Source organism: Balaenoptera acutorostrata, chromosome 3 (genome assembly GCF_949987535.1).
Source record: "Balaenoptera acutorostrata chromosome 3, mBalAcu1.1, whole genome shotgun sequence".
Lineage (NCBI taxonomy): Eukaryota > Metazoa > Chordata > Mammalia > Artiodactyla > Balaenopteridae > Balaenoptera > Balaenoptera acutorostrata.
The window spans coordinates 3,763,209-3,783,086 of NC_080066.1; the positions used below are offsets into that span (position 1 = coordinate 3,763,209).

Here is a 19,878-nt window from a genome sequence, read left to right on the forward strand (position 1 = left end):
TACAATCATTTTTAAGGTTGCAGATCATAACAGCAAGGATTTTTGACTGTTAAAAAAATAAATTTATCTTTTAAATCAAAACTATTATAAAAGTGGAAATTGCAACAGTTAAGGAAATAGAAAAATATGCCAATTATGATCTGAGTCTTCTGACTACGGCTCCAAATTTAATACAAACATCTGTATATAAAACTTTTTCGAAAAGTTAATTCTGCCACCCAGATCCTAACACAGAACTTTCCAACTTTCTCTTCTGAGTAACCTTAAATCCCCATTCTCTGCAAATTTCTGCTAACACAGTTGCAGTTACCCACCCCCAAATGATAAAGCAAATATTGAAATCTTTCCCTGTTACTTTTATAAGCTTCTAAAACAAACTGCTGACTTAGTTTAATCATCTGAGGAAGAAGAACAGGTACACTTAACAACAAAATTACCAGCTACCGCCAACAAAATAATTTATTTGAGGATTGTTAGTGACTTGCAAATAATTTACTACTTCTAGACTAAACAAGAAATAAATTATAGTGTATGACTTAGTGTACCAGGTAAAAAACCTCAGGGATTTCAGACCAAAATTTAACCTATGTATTTATAAGTTTACCATATATTTGTCTTGTCCTTCCACATTTTTTCTCAATTTCCATAGGCTATAAATTTAGATCAACCAATACGGTACTAACAATATAACATTATGTTTAATCCTATAAGTATCTTAGTTCACTTCACTATATTAAGATGACAAATCATTATCCGTCCAATTCTTATATTAATTAGTGGGCTCACCAAAACAGAGCACGGTGTTTTCATTCCATCAATCTATGTGGATTAAAGCACTGGGAAGAACAGAAATAAATTCCTTTTCCAAACTCTCCTTCTTAAACAAAAGCAAAAGATTTGCTTTTGATATTGTACAGTATTTCTATTCAAGATAATTCAACAACAGTCATTTCATGAGATAATTAAGTAGCCTTGCTCAGTCTCAAATGTCTAGTTAGGCAGTTTTAAAGGTTACAGTGCTCAAAGAGTAGTTTTCAGAAGCAAACTTCAGAGATGATACAAATAATTTTTAACTCCGAAGTCATTTCAAGGGATTTTAAAGTACAGTACTGACCTGATATAATTTGTGGGCATGTAGTGTTATAAGTGGTAAAATTTAAGACATTTAATCTAAAGGTTCCATTTCCCCTAAAATATTGTTTTAGTAAGAAAAGAAAAACAACAAGCAGTAGCAGCTAGGTAACTTAAACTGAGATTAAAAAATAAACACAAAAAAACAAGTACAAAAAGCACAGTCCTGTATGACACAGTTAGGTTGGCACAGTGAAGACTAAATTTAAGACATGAAAGACAAACTGTGTAATAAATAGGGCCACAGTTGTAAACTGTCGTTTTTCCCTTCTAAGACACCAAAATTGCACTCTAGTTGTGTTGGGAAGCAGCAGAGTTTACGAGAAGAGAGGGCAGGAAACAGCTGTACAGGCCAGGTACAATTTATACACTAAAAAAAGGTAATAATTCTAAAGTTCCCAAGGGATACAGGCTATAGTCATTGATATAATGTCCTCTTCATACTTCAATTACTTTTAACACCTGAAGATGGAAGAAAGCACAGAGAAAAATATTTTTATTTATACAAAACTTGTGTTTGAGATAATCATGAAAAGAATTAAAATATACCAATGAGTTTAAAAACATTTAGCCAACAGCTTCGACCACTTTCCCCAAAACAGAAAAGATGGCAACATTAAATGATTGAATTTCTTTTCCTTTTATATGCCTCCTAAGCAGAGGCATTTAGGGACAGTACAAAATTGAAAGGAGGTCACCCTGCATGTTTTTACTCCCTGCAAGAGCTATGAGTGAGTGGATGTATAAGTTAGATTTTTTTTAAAAAGAAAAAGATGATTAATAAAATGGCAGCCAGTAGACAGTGGCAGTGACATTAAGCCAAGGACCACTAACTAACTAGCAATGTTACATACATGGTAGCTGTAAGAAACAAAAAGGGGTGGGGTAGGGATAAGCAAGAGGTACATGTGGTGGGGAAAGTGACAGTGAAATAAACAATCCCAGGGACTTCCCTGGTGGTCCAGTGGTTAGGATTTGGCGCTTTCATTGCTGTGCCCTGGGTTCAATCCCTGGTCTGGGAACTAAGCAGCAGCAAGCCGAGCGGGTGTGGCCAATAAAATAAAATAAAATAAACAATCCCAGCAGCAGGTGTTACCTAGAGGCATCCTTGTGTTCAGCTGCCTATTTACCTCCGTGTTTATTAGAAAACCTCCACCTGTCCAAAGCATTATGCAGTTAGAAGAACCAGCCATGTAAAACTGGGTACTGAAAATATCAGTATCATTCATACATTGCCATCTTTTCCCAAAATAAACCCAGTGTTTTGAAATGTTTTTCTTAATAATTAAATAATTTAAAAATCTCTACAAAGTATCTAATTTTTTCAACAATTTATCACTTATGTAGACCATATACTCCTCAATCATGGCTTAAGACTGATCGATGCAAGACTTTAAAAAATAATAACCATTATCCTTTGGACCAGCAACGAAACAAACCTGTAGGTGGCTATACTTTTATAGTTACTTCAAGTCTTGAAAACCTGGGTTAGCTAGCTTAGCCATCTCCCTCATGTGCTTAAGTGCTGTCATTACACTACGATCAGCATTCTGCTTTCAAGCTAAAACCCAGCTATATTTAACAAAGGCCACGGATTATCCTCTCTGCAAATGAGATAGGAGTTCAAAGTTCATGTGTGAATTTTAACGTGAGGACAATATCCAAAACGGATAAACTTTTACCTGTATTTATAATTATCCTTTGAAAATTCTTTTGCCCACCTCCACTTCCAGAAAAGGCAGCTTGCATCTACTCAGCACCCGTGCTGTACTAGGTAATGACATCTTAACTTGCGTAATTCTCAAGAATGACTTTCATTTTATTAGTAAAGGGGCTCAACAAGTTATTGATCCAAAGGGGGAAAACAGAGGCCATCTCTTAATTGGCAGGAAAACTCCTGTCATGTCTGCTGATGTGACACAATATTAAACACGTCTCACCCACAGTGTAGTCTGTAAACATGTTTAAAAGAATCCAATAAATGCTTCTAATAAACAGGGAATAGAGGAACAAGGCAACTACATACAGAAACAACCGAACACATCCGAGAAGGCATATGCTCAAGGAAACTGGCCTAGTCTATTTAGTAAGTCAGTGTCATTAGAAAAGAGGGGGTGTTACTCTAGATTACAAGAGACTTAAGGGAAATAACCTCATGTAAACATCAGTCCTGGATTATTCCCTGGTGTAGACAAACCAGCTGTAGAAGACTTAACCACAAATAATTAGAAAAATCTGAATATGGATTGGTATAATATTAAAAATATTTTGTCAAGTGTGATAATGTTATTGTGGTATGTAGAAAAATGTTTTATTTCAGAGATACATTAAATAGGTCATAAATCCGTAATTTACTTTTACACTTAAGAATTTTTTAAGAATTTTAAAAGCAGTCAAAACGAGACAAATTAACTGTTAAAAAGTAACTTGCTCAAGCTCATAAAAGTAGAAAAATCAGGATGCAAACTTAGATGGGACTCCAATATCTGTACTCTTTTCACTGTATCAATCCTCTACCGTGTGGACAAAAAACTGTATTAAATTTATGGAAATGTGATTCCTCCAGAATACTGCATAATTTTCCACTCAAACTGAGAGCCAATGTTATGCAAAAATGACAAAGTAAAAAGCAGGATTAAAATAAACTGACTTCAGTACTGTTAGAAACAAACCCAGTCACTATCTCAAAGTTATCTACTGCTTTTAGTTTCCAAACCACCTACACACTTGGGATTTGCTGAAGAATTTAATCTGAGTTCCTATCATATGATAAAATATTAGGCAGCTATAATCGGTCATGCTGTATAAGAAAATGTTCAGAATATACTGGCAAGTTAAAAAAAGCTGGCTACAAAGTAGCATATATAGAATAGCATAGTATGTTGGTAGTATGTTATATTAGAATGTTTATTAGACACTTTAAACTTTCTAATTTAAAAGTTATAATATGTAAAGAAAGCTCCAGAAGGATATATACAATATATTGGGTGGTGTCTCTGGATGACATTTATCTTCTTGATAATTATTTTTTTGATAATTCTTCATCCCCCTACAGGGAACAGGTATTACTTGTATTTAGAAAAAAACAAACAAGGACTCATAAATCAGTTAGAAAAACCACTCACAACAGGTAAATGGGAAAGGACACAGAAATAATTCATAAAAAACATACGTATATAAATGGGCCAATAAATATACAAAAAAATCCAAATTCATTAATAAATCAATGAGACGCTTATTTTAGCCTATTAAATTAGAAACTTAAAAACTATTAATACTCAGTACTGGCAAAGATGCAACAAAATGCACAGTGTCCTTGGCTAAATACAATTTGGTGCAGTCTTTCTGAAGAGCAGTGTGTTAGTATGTGTAAAGAGTCTTAAAAATGTTCATTTTCTCATAATTCCACTTACGGGAATCTTCTGGAAATAATCTGAAAGTGAGGAGGTATAAAAAGATGTTTCATGCTTCAAATTTCATACACGGAAATTTCAATTTTGGAAAATTTCAAGTATGGAAAAACTGACATAATTAAATGTCCAGTAAAATAGTTATAAACCATGGTATATTCATTAGACAATACCCAGAGCTTTTAAAAATGACCCAATATTACATTAAGAACAATAGGAGCACAAATTTGAATATACATATAGTATGATCTGAACTATGAAAGAACTAGATGAAACCATGCTAAGTTACTTTTATAATCACATACATTAAAAAGAAATCATAACACTACTGTGAGAATCCAAAACACTGTTTAGCCACCAATGGCTGAACATCTCCACGGACAGCTGTGACTCTGAAGCCAGACAGAGAGCACAAACCCGAGGGCGCCACGTGAAGCCACGCCTGCTCACCTCCTCCGCCACGCACGGCCGGCGGGCCGTTCTGCACAGATGCACCTCCCCCACGAACTGCACTGGGATGAGCCGGAGAAGCTGCTGGATGTTGCCCAGGACGAATAGGTTTAGCTGGGATGAGAAACAAACACTGACTTCAGAACAAATAACACACGACCCCAAGGACTTGTTAAGTCTCTTTTCTTATTTACAACAAATTCCCAAATGTCTTGTTTTTCTTTGCCTTCTTGTTTCTCAGGAATCCCTCTATCTCTCTTTTTCTTTTCAGTTACACCCTTTTCTCCAGGACCTATACAATCCTTAGCCTCTTAAAAACCTTATTCCTGCATCAATGCCTAGCAAGTAAAGCGTGAAATACCGTGCATGACATTTTCTTGCAAGTCTCTTCATGCTTTCATAACATCGCTCTACACAGTTGCTCCTACACCTGACCAGTCCTGCTTGTCTAGTTCTGATTTATCTCCTTGTCCTGTTAATTAAGGTGGCTATTCCTCAATGCTCTGCATTCCCAACAATGCCACTCTTTGGTAAATTTGAAAATACAGACAAAAACCACTGTGACATCACATAACAAATCAATCAGATTATGTTCTCAAGTAAATAAAAACATTCAAACCAAAACAAGGTTTAAAGGTTTTATTGTGTCCTACTAACCAATTTGTGCAGAATGCCCTCTTCTGGCCATATTCTTTGACCTGACTGCTTCCTTTATACGATCTACTTCCTGCTGATAGCGTTTGCGATCGCGAGATGCATTTTCTTTGGCCTCTTTCAGCGCCGACTCCAAAGCTTTCACTCTCTCAGCTGTAGCTCTGAGTCGCTTTTCCAGCTTAGGAAGCTCACAGCGAAGATCTGCGTTATCACGTACCAGCTAAAGGTATATAGGAAAAATAAGGATTCTGGCTTTAATGATGATTTGAAAAAACAGAAACATTTCATAATTTCTCTTGAAAGAAAAACTACATTTTGTATTAAGGTTTTCCCACTTAGCTAATTTAAATAATTTAGACAGCAACAAAGAATACATATACCCATAAATATCATCCTCACATATGTTTCTCCCCAAAATATAATTTCACTCAATGCTGGGGGACTGGGGAGACTGTTCTTTCTCCCTATGACAATAATATGCTACAGCACAGTGTTAGGTCTCCTCATTAAGATACTGATCTGGTGGAAACAAATATCTTTTTAGATACAGCAAGACCCACAAGTACACATAAACTTGGCAAGTCCAAACATCAGGTTTCTAGTAACAAAGACATACAACAAAAAGCATGCCAAGAAACTTAAAAAGTAAGTAACTGAATCAAATATCAAGCCTTAATAAAAAATAAGCAAAAAACCCCACAGTAAGCATTATTTAAAAAAAAAAAAACGAACTGCCTCATTATTGTAGTATTTCAGACTCCGGGGCATTAAATGTATAAAGACCAAAAAAAAAAAAAAGGGGGTATTTTAACTCAAAGACTTGTCTACCAGAGATTTTTAAATGACCATGAATAAATTAAGAAAACTAACAGACCTGAAACACTACAAAGAAAACAACACATGTTTTCACCGACCTCTTGCTAAAGGCTGTTAGGAATATTAACTCCCATAAAAACTGCTAGTTGTTTGTTTATACAATTGCGTGATAAAATAATGGAATGGCTCAGGGTATGAAAATCCTTAGGACTCTGAAGACTCAAATACTTGCCACTCCTCAGATTTTATTGCAGCGAACACAAAATATTCTCCTTGTTACCTGTTTGTGGACTTTGGTGAGTTGTTCAAGATTATTCTCAAGAAAGGAGATTTTCTGCTTCTGAGCGGCACTGCCTCCGGTGTCGTCCGAATCAACCTCGGCGCTCTAGAAAAGACGGGCAAGTGTTATGAGACCAAATAAGGGCGACGCTTACCCCCCCACTCTTATGACAGTGTGAGGCTGCTCCACTCAGAATGCAATTAGACACAGTAATAAGCACCACTATATAAACACTGACCCGGTATTCTTTTATTACCTTTTTAACCCTGGTGGCCAGGTCCTGAACAAAGAGCTTCCGCAGGTTGTGTAACGTCTGAAGTTCCTTCGCCTTGAATTAAGAAAGCAGTATTTTTAGAAGTAGGTCTTCAAACTGAGTATAACCAGGGGAAGAACCCATTAAAGATTCCCCAATCCTATTTATATCCAAGTTTTTCTTACCACCGTCTCTTCCAAACCCTTCAGGTCTTGTCTCGCTTGTTCTCGTCTATCTTGCATAACCCTAAACAGTGGAAGAATATACAAATACACTTTCAACTCTGAGTCCATAAATTCTAGATTTATTTAGCAGAAATATTGAATCAAATATTTTTATCTGACAGGATCAATGCTTACATTCAAATAAGTAAAAGATCATCATAGTTTTAAAAAACAGCTTACCAATGTGTCTTTCCAAGAAATTTCTATATACCTTGTAATTTTCTAAGTCTATGGTTTATTGGAAAAAAACTGTCCTAATATAGCAATGGAAGCGATGAAAGAAAATGTGGCAGAATTCAAGGAATAAGGAGTGGTTCTTTTTATATTTTAAGAATATGCATTATCATATAGCATACTGATCTTTATCCAAAATAATTCTGATTAACTGAAAATTATAGAGATTATAAATTATTGCAGACTAAAACATTTTATGCATTTTAAGTTAACGTTACTCTAAACAGAATTATGGCTGAGATTCAGTAGAATTGTTAAAAAATCAACTCTGAGCTGGTGCTGTTGGTGTGCCCATCCTAACCAACTGTTCCCTTATAAATTTTCTCTGATAAATTCAAGATATGTGAAAGTTATAATCGTGAGTTTTCTACCTGCTCAGATTACAGAAAACTGTGTGTTGACTATACTTTTAGTCAGTAAATCAAAAACAATAAATGGCAAAAACCTCTGTTCAAAAGGCAAGGCTAAAACAATAATGTTCTTTTATTTATGCAAGATCAAATCTGACAAAAATTCAGTTTTTGTGGCAGATCCTGAAATTTTCTAAATTACCAAATGTCATGTTTTAGGTGATAACCAGTGAAATATTAAGACCTGGCTTTCACTAAAGTACAAGAAAGTATTGCAAGTTTTTAGGTATAAATCAAACCAACTCAGAGGGTTTAAGAAAAACACCCTTTAGCCTACACGAAGTGAAAACTTTATCCACTGGATATTTCTGAGAGTAATGCCAGTAACTCTCACGCTTAGCTTTTATTTTTATACTTGAATGAAGGGTCTACTCACGTAAGTTCCCGTAGCTTTCTGCTCTTGTCCTGCTCTGCGGCTTTCAGCTTCTCGTGCTCCGCTCTCAGGCGCCCCTGCTCCAATGCCATCTTCTGGTTCTGGCTGACAAAGTAAAAACCCGCAGCGTCAACATCCCCATCTTCTGGAGGCTGCCATTAGAGCTTTCCAACTCTTCAATTCCAGAGTCTCGCCATTCAAACGCGGCAGGCCTCCTCTGTTAGGATGTGCCCACCAGCAGCAGGAAGAAAGAGGGCTGGCCTATGTTCAGCCACACAGTACTGTTTATACTTTGGTTGGAAACCGTAACTTGATTCTGTATCTTTCATCTCCCTGAATTCTTGTCCCTAAATCCATTAACAATAAGCCCCATGTCCCAAACTTTGCCATCGTTTTTTGTTACTCTCCTCTGGTTCCTACTCAAATCATGATTTGGTCACAGATCTCAAATTTCTATAAACTCTGTGCTATACGCATATGGTTCTGGAAGTAGGAAAATGTGTCGCAGAAAAATGGAAACGACAACTCCTATTAAAACACACACTTCTAAAACCCACAATTTCCAATAAAGTTTTTCTCAGTTAAGAATATTTTTTAAAAGTTAAGGAAATGATTCGGAGGAGACAGTGGTATCTATTTGTAATAGTGGCTGAAGTTGGGAATTCTTTACTTTTTACTGAATATTTACATCAAAAGACCTAAGAACATTTTTCAATAATTTCCTATGGAACTTAGAAGTTCCACTCATAAACGAAAAGATTCTTTATTTTCAAGTCAAAAATTGTTTCAAAGAAAAATGCAGGTTTCTAATAAGGATATATTGTCCACCAGTAGTTTCTGCTATCTCAGAGGAAAGCATACTTACTCTTGAAGATCAGTGATAAGTTTTTCTTTTGCCTCGACTTCATCTCTCAAACTACTAATTTGTTTTTGATGCGTTTCTCTGTGGCTTTGGATCTGCTGTTCAACAGCTTGCTAAAATCATTGGGGGGAAAGGATATTAAGTCAGATTACTCAAGATTAACAAGGATGAATTAAAACTGTGAGAATCCAATGCTACATCAAACTTGCCTTAACTTCATTTGCAGTCTGAACTTTATTCAAGTGCTCCTTTTCCATTTCATGCACTTTCTCTGTTTGGGTAGGGAGAGAAAACAGAAGAGAGGAAATGAGCCTTAGAGTTCTTGATATAAACCAAGGGGCAAATGGGTTTTATGAGGCTATGTTCCTTAACAGTACTTGACTTTAAATTATCCAAATGCCAAACGGTAAATCTTGCTCTCTACGCTCAAGACATACTGACTAGTAACCTTAGTTATAGTCTTCGTGTTGATATTATGGTTTCCTTTACTTTCTTTGCTGAATCCTGGAACAGATGGGTTAGCACATGGTAGGGAAATGAAACAGCTTTCCCCTGTGTCAGGACACACACACACACACACACACACACACACACACACACACACACACACACACACACACACACACACACACACACACACACACACACACACACACACACACACACACACACACACACACACACACACACCACTTTATAGCTTTGTGGGAAATTCCTAGACTGGCCACTTGATTATTCAAACACGATTTCAAAAATATGTTTCAAAGCCACATTAAAATGTGTTACTTGTTTATTATTCCAAGTTATCTGTATTCCTACTAATCTCTATCAGTGTGAATGCTGACTACAATCACACTAAAGTCGGTGATAACTTACAATAGAGATGTAACTCATAAGTAACTGGAAGCGAGTACCTTGTGCTCGAAGCTGGACGAGTTCTTCACTGAGGGAATCCACAGACTCCTCCAGCTGTCTTTTCTTTTGCTCCACATTTTGAAGGTATTCAGTCAATGATCTGATTTTGGCTTCATGCTTTTGGGAAAAATATACTGATATCAAGTGGAATAAAATCTCTGACACATACTTTGTTGTTCAGAATATTTGAAAGTAAGCAAGTTTTATCGACATTATCTAACATATAATACATTTACAGAATAAGATATTTAAACCTAAAATGTTCAGGGGCAAGATTTACAATGATAAAGAATTTAATCAATGAAATGGTCATGTGTACAAGTTTTTTAACACTTACAAAATAAGGCACTAAAGGCTGACATATGAGATAATATTCTTACTGTTATCTCCAACTAACATTATTACCCTCATCCCTCCTGCTACAATTCCTATCTTGGTGAATGGTCTCACCCATTTAGTTGCCAAAGCCACAAAACCAGCCCTGCATTTTTATTCACCCTAGAATTCTTCTAGATTCTTCAATAGTCAAATCAGTCACAGCTTTCTAGTAAATTCCTATACGTAACATACACGTTACCAAACATAACCCACTTAAATCATTCATGTTATTTTACCGCAGCTAGAGTAAGAAAAACTAATTGAATTAACCTTTTAATGTTGTTACTCAAAATAACCTACAGAAGGTCATTTTTATTAAAACATTTACAATAAATAAAATTTACATACGGCTGTTCAAAAAAATGAGGAAACTTTGTTCTGTAACACATACTTGAGAGATACGAAGCTGGCATGCTGCTAACTCCTTTTCATTTTCTTCCATTTTTTTGTTGCTCTCAGTTTGTGTGCTTTCTAGCTGTTTGCAGCGCTTCACCATGGTTTTCACTTCTGACTTCATTTTGCTAATGTAGAGCCTTGCAACAGTGAACTCTTCATCTATCATGCCAGTTCCCTCAGGCTGCTGTGAGAAAAAGGGAAACAGAAATGAAAGACAGAAATGAAAGACAGAAATGTCTAGTTTGTGTTTACCCAATTACGACTCTAAAATCTTAAACAAAATTAAGTATTTTTAATACTACTCAACATTTGTAGGAAGTCTGGAATTTTTCCTTTTATTAAATATTGTTTTTAATAAAGGGTGAGTAAAGCAGAGCTTAATTTTTGCTTTCCTTACTTCCTAAAACTTAATGTTAATACATGCCTATAAGGAAGATGGATGTATAAGTGTAAAAACAAACAAACAACACTAATGAACCCTGCCTCTTTCAATTTTTGGATTTCCTCCTCAAAGGCCCTCTTCAGTAAATTCACTGTTAATCATGTATATGTCCAGTTCAAAACTTAACAAATAATGATGTTTAGGTGGCAGGGAAATGATGACTTTTAAGTTCTCCAAGGAGGAACTGTGGTCAGTGTACATTCCTTAGTAACTTTCATTGCAAAATTTCAGTACAATATTCAGTGTCAAAAGTAAGGAGCTCAGGGGAATTCCCTGGTGGTCCAGTGGTTAAGACTCAGCACTTTCACTGCTGGGGCATGGGTTCAAGCCCTGCTCAGGGAACTAAGATCCTGCAAGCTGCACAGCACGGCAAAAAAATAAGAGCTTGACCTTCCTGCTAAAATCTGGAACAAGACAAGACACTCTCACCAATTCTATTCAACACAGTACTGGAAGTTCTAGCCAGAGCAATCAGACAAGAAAAAGAAGTAAAAGGTATCCAGACTGGAAGGGAAGAGGTAAAACTGTCATTATATGTAGATGACATGATATATACTATATATAGAAAACCCTAAAGACTCCAGACAAAAACTACTAGAATTGATAAAAGGAATTCAGCAAGGTAGTAGGATACAAGATAAACATATAGAAATTGGTTGCATTTCTTTACACTAACAATAAAACAGAAAGGGAATATAAAAAAACCAGTATCTTTTAAAATTGCGCCAAAAAATTAAAATACTTAGGAATAAACCTGACCAAGTAGGTAAAAGACTTAACTGCCAAAGCAATCCTGAGGAAAAAGAAAAAGGCAGGAGGCATAACCTTCCCAGACTTCAGACAATACAAAGCTACAGTAATCAAAACAGCATGATACTGGCACAGAAACAGACCTATGGAGCAATGGAAAAGAACAGAGCCCAGAAATAAACCCACACAACTATGGTCAATCACATAGCTTTGACACATGAGGCAAGAATATACAATGGGAAAAAGACAGTCTCTTCAGCAAGTGGTGCTGGGAAAGTTAGACAGCCACATGTAAATCAATGAAGTTAGAACACTCCCTCACACCATACATGAAAATAAACTCAAAATGGCTTAAAGACTTAAACATAAGACATGACACTATAAAACTCTTAGAAGAGAACATAGGCAAAACATTCTCTGACATAAATCGTACCAATGTTTTCTTAGGTCAATCTCCCAAGGCAATAGAAATAAAAGCAAAAATGAACAAATGAGACCTAATCAAACTTACAAGCTTTTGCACAGCAAAGGAAACCATAAACAAAATGAAAAGACAACCTACAGACTGGGAGAAAATATTTCCAAGTGATGTGACTGACAAGGGCTTAATTTCCCAGATATACAAACAGCTCACACAACTCAATATCAAAAAAACAAACAACCCAATCAAAAAATGGGCAGAAGACCTAAACAGACATTTCTCCAAAGAAGACATACAAATGGCCAAAAGACACATGAAAAGATGCTCAACATCATAAATTATCAGAGAAATGCAAATCAAAACTACAATGAGGTACCACCTCACACCGGTCAGAATGGCCATCGTTAAAGTCTACAAATAACAAATACTGGAGAGGGTGTGGAGAAAAGGAACTCTCCTACACTGCTGGTGGGAATGTAAGCGGCTGCGGCCACTATGGAAAACGTATGGCAGTTTCTCAACAAATTAAAAACAGTTGCCATATGATCCAGCAATCCCACTCTTGGGCATCCCCTTTTGGTTGCCAAGGTGCAGGATGAGAGAAAGGAGTGGGAGTTTGGGATTAGCAGATGCAAACTATTATATATAGAACGGAAAAACAACAAGATCCTACTGTATAGCACAGGGATGTATATTCAATATCCTGTCATAAACCATAATGGAAAAGAATATGAAAAAGAATGTGTGTGTGTGTGTGTATATATATATATATATATACACACACATATATATATAAGTGAATCACTTTGGTGTACAGCAGAAATTAACACAACATTGTAAATCAACTATACTTCAATTTAAAAAAAGAGAGGAAAAAAATAAGGAGCTTGAGAAGGAAGAAATAAACCTGTCTTTGTCTGCAGATGACACGGTTGTTTAAATGTAACATAATATGTATAAGATCCAGATGACAAAAGAAATCAAAGAAGGACTACATAAATGGGAGACGGTCCATATTCATGGATAGAAAACTCAATATTGAGATGTCAGTCTTTCCCAACTTGATCTATAGATATAATATAATCTTAATCAAAACCCCTCCAAGTTATTTTGTAGATATTGACAAAGTGATTCTAAAGTTTAAATGGTAAGACCTTGAATAGCCAACTATTAAAGAACAACAGAGCCAGAGGACTGATGCCACCCAGCTTCAAGACTTATTATACTAGTAGTAATCAAGATGATGTGGTATTGAAAAAAGAATAGAAAAATAGGTCATTAGAAATGAATGGAAAGCCTAGGAATAGACATACACAAATACAGTCAATTAATCTCTGACAAAGGGAATTCAATTCAATAAATTGTGCTGGAAAAACTAGTCATCCACATGTAAATACAGAAAAATTTAATTTCAGAAAAATTAACTCCAAATGGATCATAAACCTAAACGTAAATACAAAACTAAAAAACTTCTGGAAGATAACACAGGAGAAAATCTAGGTGACCATGGGCTTGGAGATGAGTTTTTAGATATAACACCAAAACCACAATCCATGAAAGAAAAAAATTGGTAAGTTGGACTTTGTTAAAATCAAAAACTTCTGCTCTACAAAAGACACTTAAAAGAATGAAAAGATAAGCCAGACTGGAAGAAATATTTGCAAAACACATACCTGATGAAGGATTATCATCCAAAACATACAAGGAGAACTCTTAAAACTAATGGTAAGAAAACCAACAACCAAATGCAAATTAAAACAACAATGAGGACTTCCCTGGTGGCGCAGTAGTTAAGAATCCTCCTGCAGGGCTTCCCTGGTGGCGCAGTGGTTGAGACTCTGCCTGCCAATGCAGGGGACATGGGTTCGAGCCCTGGTCTGGGAAGATCCCGCATGCCGCAGAGCAACTAGGCCCGTGAGCCACAATTGCAGAGCCTGCGCGTCTGGAGCCTGTGCTCCGCAACAAGAGAGGCCGCCATAGTGAGAGGCTCACGCACCGCGATGAAGAGTGGCCCCCGCTTGCCGCAACTAGAGAAAGCCCTCGCACAGAAACGAAGGCCCAACACAGCCATAAATAAATAAATAGATAGATAGATAAATAAATAAATAAATAAATAAAATGTTAAAAAAAAAAAAAAAAGAATCCTCCTGCCAGTGCAGGGGACACGGGTTCGAGCCCTGGTTGGGGCAGATCCCACATGCTGTGGAGGAACTAAGCCCATGCGCCACAACTACTGAGCCTACGCTCTAGAGCCTGTGAGCCACAACTACTGAGCCTGAGTGCCACAACTACTTGAAGCCCACGTGCCTAGAGCCCACGCTCTGCAGCAAGAGAAGCCACCCAATGAGAAGCCTGGGAACCGCAACGAAGAGTAGCCCCCGCTCACCACAACTAGCAAAAAGCCCGCGCGCAGCAACAAAGACACAAGGCGCCAAAAAAAATAAATAAATAAAAACCAAAAAAACCCCACAACAATGAGATAATATCACACATCTGTTCGAATGGCTCAAACTAAAAAAGCTGATGACCTCAAATACTGGTGAGGATGTGAATTAACAGAACTTTTATTCACTGCTGGATGGAACAAAAAATGCTATATAAGCCAGTTTGGAAGACAGTTTGGGAGTTTCTTACAAAGCTAACATAGTCTTAACATATGATCTAGTGAACCATAATGTAAAAAACACAAAACAAGCAGAGCTCAAGCAGCACTTACTGATGCTTATTAACAGGAAAAGAACTGCATGCAAAACACAAAAATATCGAGGATCCTTTTTTTTTTTTTTTAAAGAACCTATCTGCAAGGCTAACTTGTTTTCAAAATACTGTAATGGTTTAGTGAAAAAAGCAGTTTAGGTGTCAGGGTATCTGTACTATTATCACTGGCTCTGCCACTGGACATAAGCCAGTCTTACTCTTTATTTTCTCTATCTTTACCACTTTTTCACTTAAATTAAGATTATTTGAACATGAAATGGAAGGATTTTTCTAAAAACAAGTCACAAATCTACAAAGCAAATTTTGAACAACACCTTTCTAGTGTTCAGTAATATGAAGGAAATCTACTTTTTCATCCCAGAAGATTCCCATAGAGCTCGACCAATCTCACATTGCTTCACCATAAACAGGACAGGGCAGGGCAGGATGTTCAGACTGACAGGGAAGAAAGAGCAAGCCATGTCATCCAGCATTTAATAACAACACTTTGCTCTGTTTCGATGAGGTGAGCCAGCATTAAAAAATGACATGATTACGAGAATGAAGGCTTGCCTCCATCAACAAACAGTAGCTCTGAATAACATCTAACAGAAGGAACGTGTCCTCCACAGTGAAAACTTTTATTTCATTTCCAATTCTTGTTAAACTGGGCTGCTTAGTTGGTTCTCATTATAAACCCAAGTTTAAGTTTGTTCTTTTTGTTACTATAATTAGACTTTAATCAAAAAAGGAAGTCTAAACAAATACCTACTATAACATACAAATCTTTCATGTTACGTGTATGTTTTTGCAGTTAAGAGTCTTTGGTTTTTTGGTCTAAGTTTTAAAATCTACCAGGTCACAATTTTTTTTTTTTACCACAAGCTAGTGCTAATATAACCAGTATTAGCATCCTGAAAAAGATTATTAGAAAAGAAAAAATAAGTGTGGCAAAATTTTGATTACTGATTAACTCTAAGGTTCATATTATTCTCTTTACTGTTATATGTTTGAAATTTTTCAAAATAAAGAGAGAGAGAGAGAGAGCATTAATTAGCAGTGCTCACCTTTCATCTTTTCAAACATTTAAAGCAATCAAATTCATTCACAGTTTACTCCTTGAGCTAATTTTCACTGTTGTTTCAATTACATACTTCCTGTGTGGTAATTTATTAACATAATTTCTAAGCGCAAAATCTTTACACAGAGGAAAAAACCAAACATGGGGTCCAAATAAATGCTACTTACTGAGCATGTCTCCCCAAGCACCCCTTATTCTCCCCCTTGTTCCTCGGCTATTTAAAATGAAGTTAATACCATCTACTACAAATGGCTGCTGTGAGGAGGAGATAATGGGTATGAGAAGAACTCTGTGAAAAATGAAAGTATAAATTGTGTAAAGATTATCATGCTTAGTATTTGGTAGTTACAGTTACCTTCACGTCGTTGTTTCCTACAGCAATCCCAATTTCTGCCAGGTCTTTTAGTAAAGATGCCATCATCTCTGCTGCTCGCTTTTTCTGGTGGTTGGTCATTTCCTTAAGTTTCTGAAGCTCAGCATCTATACTTGCTAAACTTGCCTAACAGAACCAAAACAAAAGGTACTGTTAAATCTATTAAATGAAAGATCAATTCAAATATTGACACGTATTTCAAGTTTTCACCTAGTACTTACAAAACCATTATTTTCTGCTTTCATTTTCTTGAATTCTCTACTGAGTTCTGCGAAAGCTCCCAGCTCAAACTTAAAAAATATTTTAGGCCTAAGAGACCATGTAAAGTAGCTATATTGTAATTCCATTAGGGGCAAACAGTTTGTATTATTTCACTCATTTTTGAGATTGGGTAATGTTTTCTACTTAGAAATGGAAAACTTCCGTATTAACTATATTTGATTTTCATTTATGACCACGGTTCGGTATGTTTGTGGAAACTGAGTCTGAGAAAATAAATGTTAGGATGCAATTGACAGTTTTCTAGATGGCTGGTATGTTTTCATCATCTGCTTTTTATATACTACTTAGTCTCTGAAAAGAATCCACCTGATAATTACTACTACTTTTGTACTATGATACAAGCAATTATCCAGGAGAGAGTGATAAAGTAGCATTACTAACAAGCAATTATCCAGGAGGGAGTGATAAAGTAGCATTACTATCTGAGTTTAATTACTATAATTATAAATTTAAAATACTAGCTGGCTTACCAGCAACAAAGTCACCACAATTTTGAAAACCCAACCAAATCTGGTTGCTTTAAAACTATTCATTATATCACAGATCAGATACTGTATTTTAAATGCAGGTTATTGACTTTTAGTCAATATCTTTTAGTAAAGATACCATCATTTCAGCTGCTCATTTCCTTAAGTATCTGAATAGCGGTATATTGTGTGTTCACTCAGTTTGACCTACAGTGTAATACCAGGTCTAAATTACCAGATATTTTCTCTAGCAGCTGAACAGCAATATTGTAAGCATATAAAAAGATGCAGAACACTCTAGGGGTTTCTAACTCCTTACCAATACAGTGCTGATATATAAACTGGGACACAAACAGAACTGTCTTAAAGACTGAAATCAGTGACCAAGGACCCACTTACAGTTTACAGAGTTGTAAGAAACTCCTATTGTTCTTCCAAACAGAAATTAGGTTTGCTAATAATGCAACTCAGTTAAGAGTTATAAAGGTGTCTTGATCTCCATGGTATTAAATTGTAACTTCAAGCTAACTGTAAGCTGGGAGGTTAAAAAGGGAAAAGGAACTTCTCCAGGGGCAGGAAGCCTTTTAAAAATGCCATTTCATAGTGTTGACTGCTTTCCTTTAGATACTTGACACAGATAGGGAGATAAATAGTGAGCAGTGATCCTGGGTCCAACTCTAAATGTGATTCGTAAACAAGAAGTTAGCATTAACAACAAGAAAACTTTTAAGAAAAAGAGCTCATCCATGGTGATACTCAAAATACTGCAGCAGCAATCACAGCTATATACTATTCCTGGCGTCACTGTTGGGGGGCAGCAATCCCCGCCTTACAGCTATGAAAACAAAACCCTCATCCCCTGGGGAATCACAAGGAAGATCCAACTACACTGTCCTAGGAAGGCACTGGTCCGAGTGCTGGAAACGTAACAGTGAACAAAACATAAGTTACATGAAGTTACATATCCTGCTATTTTATTTTTATGTGCACATTTTTAATTCTAGTTTGAACAATTAGCTAATGACTTTACTGAGCAACTAGAAGCCAACTTTTACTTTTTTAACGTAGAATAATATTTGGAATAGTCAATATGTTTTAAAATATCATTTAATTACGTATTAATAGATGTTTAAAAACTAAACCTTTAAAAAGGTAACCCTCCTCCCTCTACCTTTAAGGCTTCACATATGGGAGGAAATAAAGTTGACACTTGAGTTCCTTAAGAACTGACGTTATCAATCTTGAGCTTATACAGAAATAAGTTACTGAGGTAATTTTTCAATTAAGAACACTTGTAGTATAGTATTAGGAAAGAAAACTATACCCTACCGACTTCTGATTCAGCTCGTCACTAAGTAATTCATACTCCTTAGTTTTGTCTTCAACTTCCTGAGACTTCTGATCATAGTTGACAGCAAGTTCCTCTAAGGCTTGTAAAACTTCCTTTACTTCTTCTTTAGAGGCATCGTTTTCTGCCTGAAGACGATTCAGCTCAGCCTGCATATTATCTTGATCCCTTCTGGTAGATGCCAGAAGCTATACAAAGGAATAAAAGTATCTGTTTTACCCAAAGTACACAGTTTTTTAAAACGTATACAAGTTAAAAAATAACCTATTTCTGTTATCATCTGCAAATCACAAAGGGAGTAAAATGTGGATGTTATTATGCATGGTAACATTTATTCATTCAACCGATCTCCTGAATGCCTACTATGTGCAGGCTCTGTGCTAGACACTGTGGGAGATGGAAAGGAAATCAAAGATTCCTTTGAGGAATCTAGTGGAAGAAAGACAGGTACACAAATAAATGCAATACAAGATGAAATGTAAGAGCCATAAAGGAGATAGGACATGACAAAGTGCTTGGTAGTATAGGAAAAGGGGGGGGATATTTCTGGACAGGTATTCATGGAGAAGGTGGCTATGACAGGAAGATTTTTGTCATGTACAAACTAATATAACAGAAAGAAAAAGGCATACAAGGCTCACAATAGTGGGCACAGAAAAAGAAAGAAATCAGTAATGTTTTAAAAGTTTAGATTTTCTTTGGGCAACAGAGGGTGGCACCTGAGCCATGCCTCATGAAAACATGTTATCAGTAAATAAGATTTGAACTGGAAGAAGCCAAGAGACTAGTTAGGAGAATACAGTAATCGCCCAGGGTCGGTGGCTCTTAAGTAGTGGGGGGCATCTGGAAATGTATAGGAGTATTCCTAATGGGGCAGAATGACAATGGCCCTTCAAAGTGGGAGCCAGGGATGCCAACTGTCCTACTATGATGTGCAGGACAGAACCATATAAACGAAGAACTACGCAAACGTTACTAGTGCTCCTCTGAGAAGCAATGCTAGCGGTCAAGTAAGAATAAAGACGATCTGACCAGGATTAATGTGACTGATGCTGGATGTCTCTCCCTGAAGCTGGAGAGTCTTTGCTCCCATCCCCAGAACAAACCTTAAACAAAGGACCATTTTTCAATTATCCCCCCATTCTGCCAAGTGAGATAAAACGAGGGTCCAAAGGGAAAAACTAGAGAGAAGGAACTTGAAAGAAATAAGATGAAAGTGAAGATGACAGAA

General features: G+C 36.3%; 1 protein-coding gene across 1 annotated transcript in view; it reads right to left on the minus strand.

Annotated features, from left to right (window-relative positions):
• Positions 1 to 362: 362 nt before the first annotated feature.
• Positions 363 to 19,878, minus strand: part of KIF5B (kinesin family member 5B) — a 42,813-nt gene continuing 23,297 nt past the window's right edge. The window contains exons 14-26 of the mRNA XM_057542308.1: positions 18,629 to 18,835; positions 16,533 to 16,676; positions 10,782 to 10,970; positions 10,012 to 10,129; positions 9,307 to 9,368; positions 9,101 to 9,210; positions 8,239 to 8,340; positions 7,180 to 7,240; positions 6,998 to 7,069; positions 6,742 to 6,846; positions 5,649 to 5,865; positions 4,992 to 5,105; positions 363 to 1,593 (exon numbers count right to left, since the gene is read on the minus strand). Coding sequence (XP_057398291.1) covers positions 1,577 to 1,593; positions 4,992 to 5,105; positions 5,649 to 5,865; positions 6,742 to 6,846; positions 6,998 to 7,069; positions 7,180 to 7,240; positions 8,239 to 8,340; positions 9,101 to 9,210; positions 9,307 to 9,368; positions 10,012 to 10,129; positions 10,782 to 10,970; positions 16,533 to 16,676; positions 18,629 to 18,835 — 1,518 coding nt within the window. The 3' untranslated portion in view covers positions 363 to 1,576. The remainder of the gene's footprint in view (positions 1,594 to 4,991; positions 5,106 to 5,648; positions 5,866 to 6,741; positions 6,847 to 6,997; positions 7,070 to 7,179; positions 7,241 to 8,238; positions 8,341 to 9,100; positions 9,211 to 9,306; positions 9,369 to 10,011; positions 10,130 to 10,781; positions 10,971 to 16,532; positions 16,677 to 18,628; positions 18,836 to 19,878) is intronic.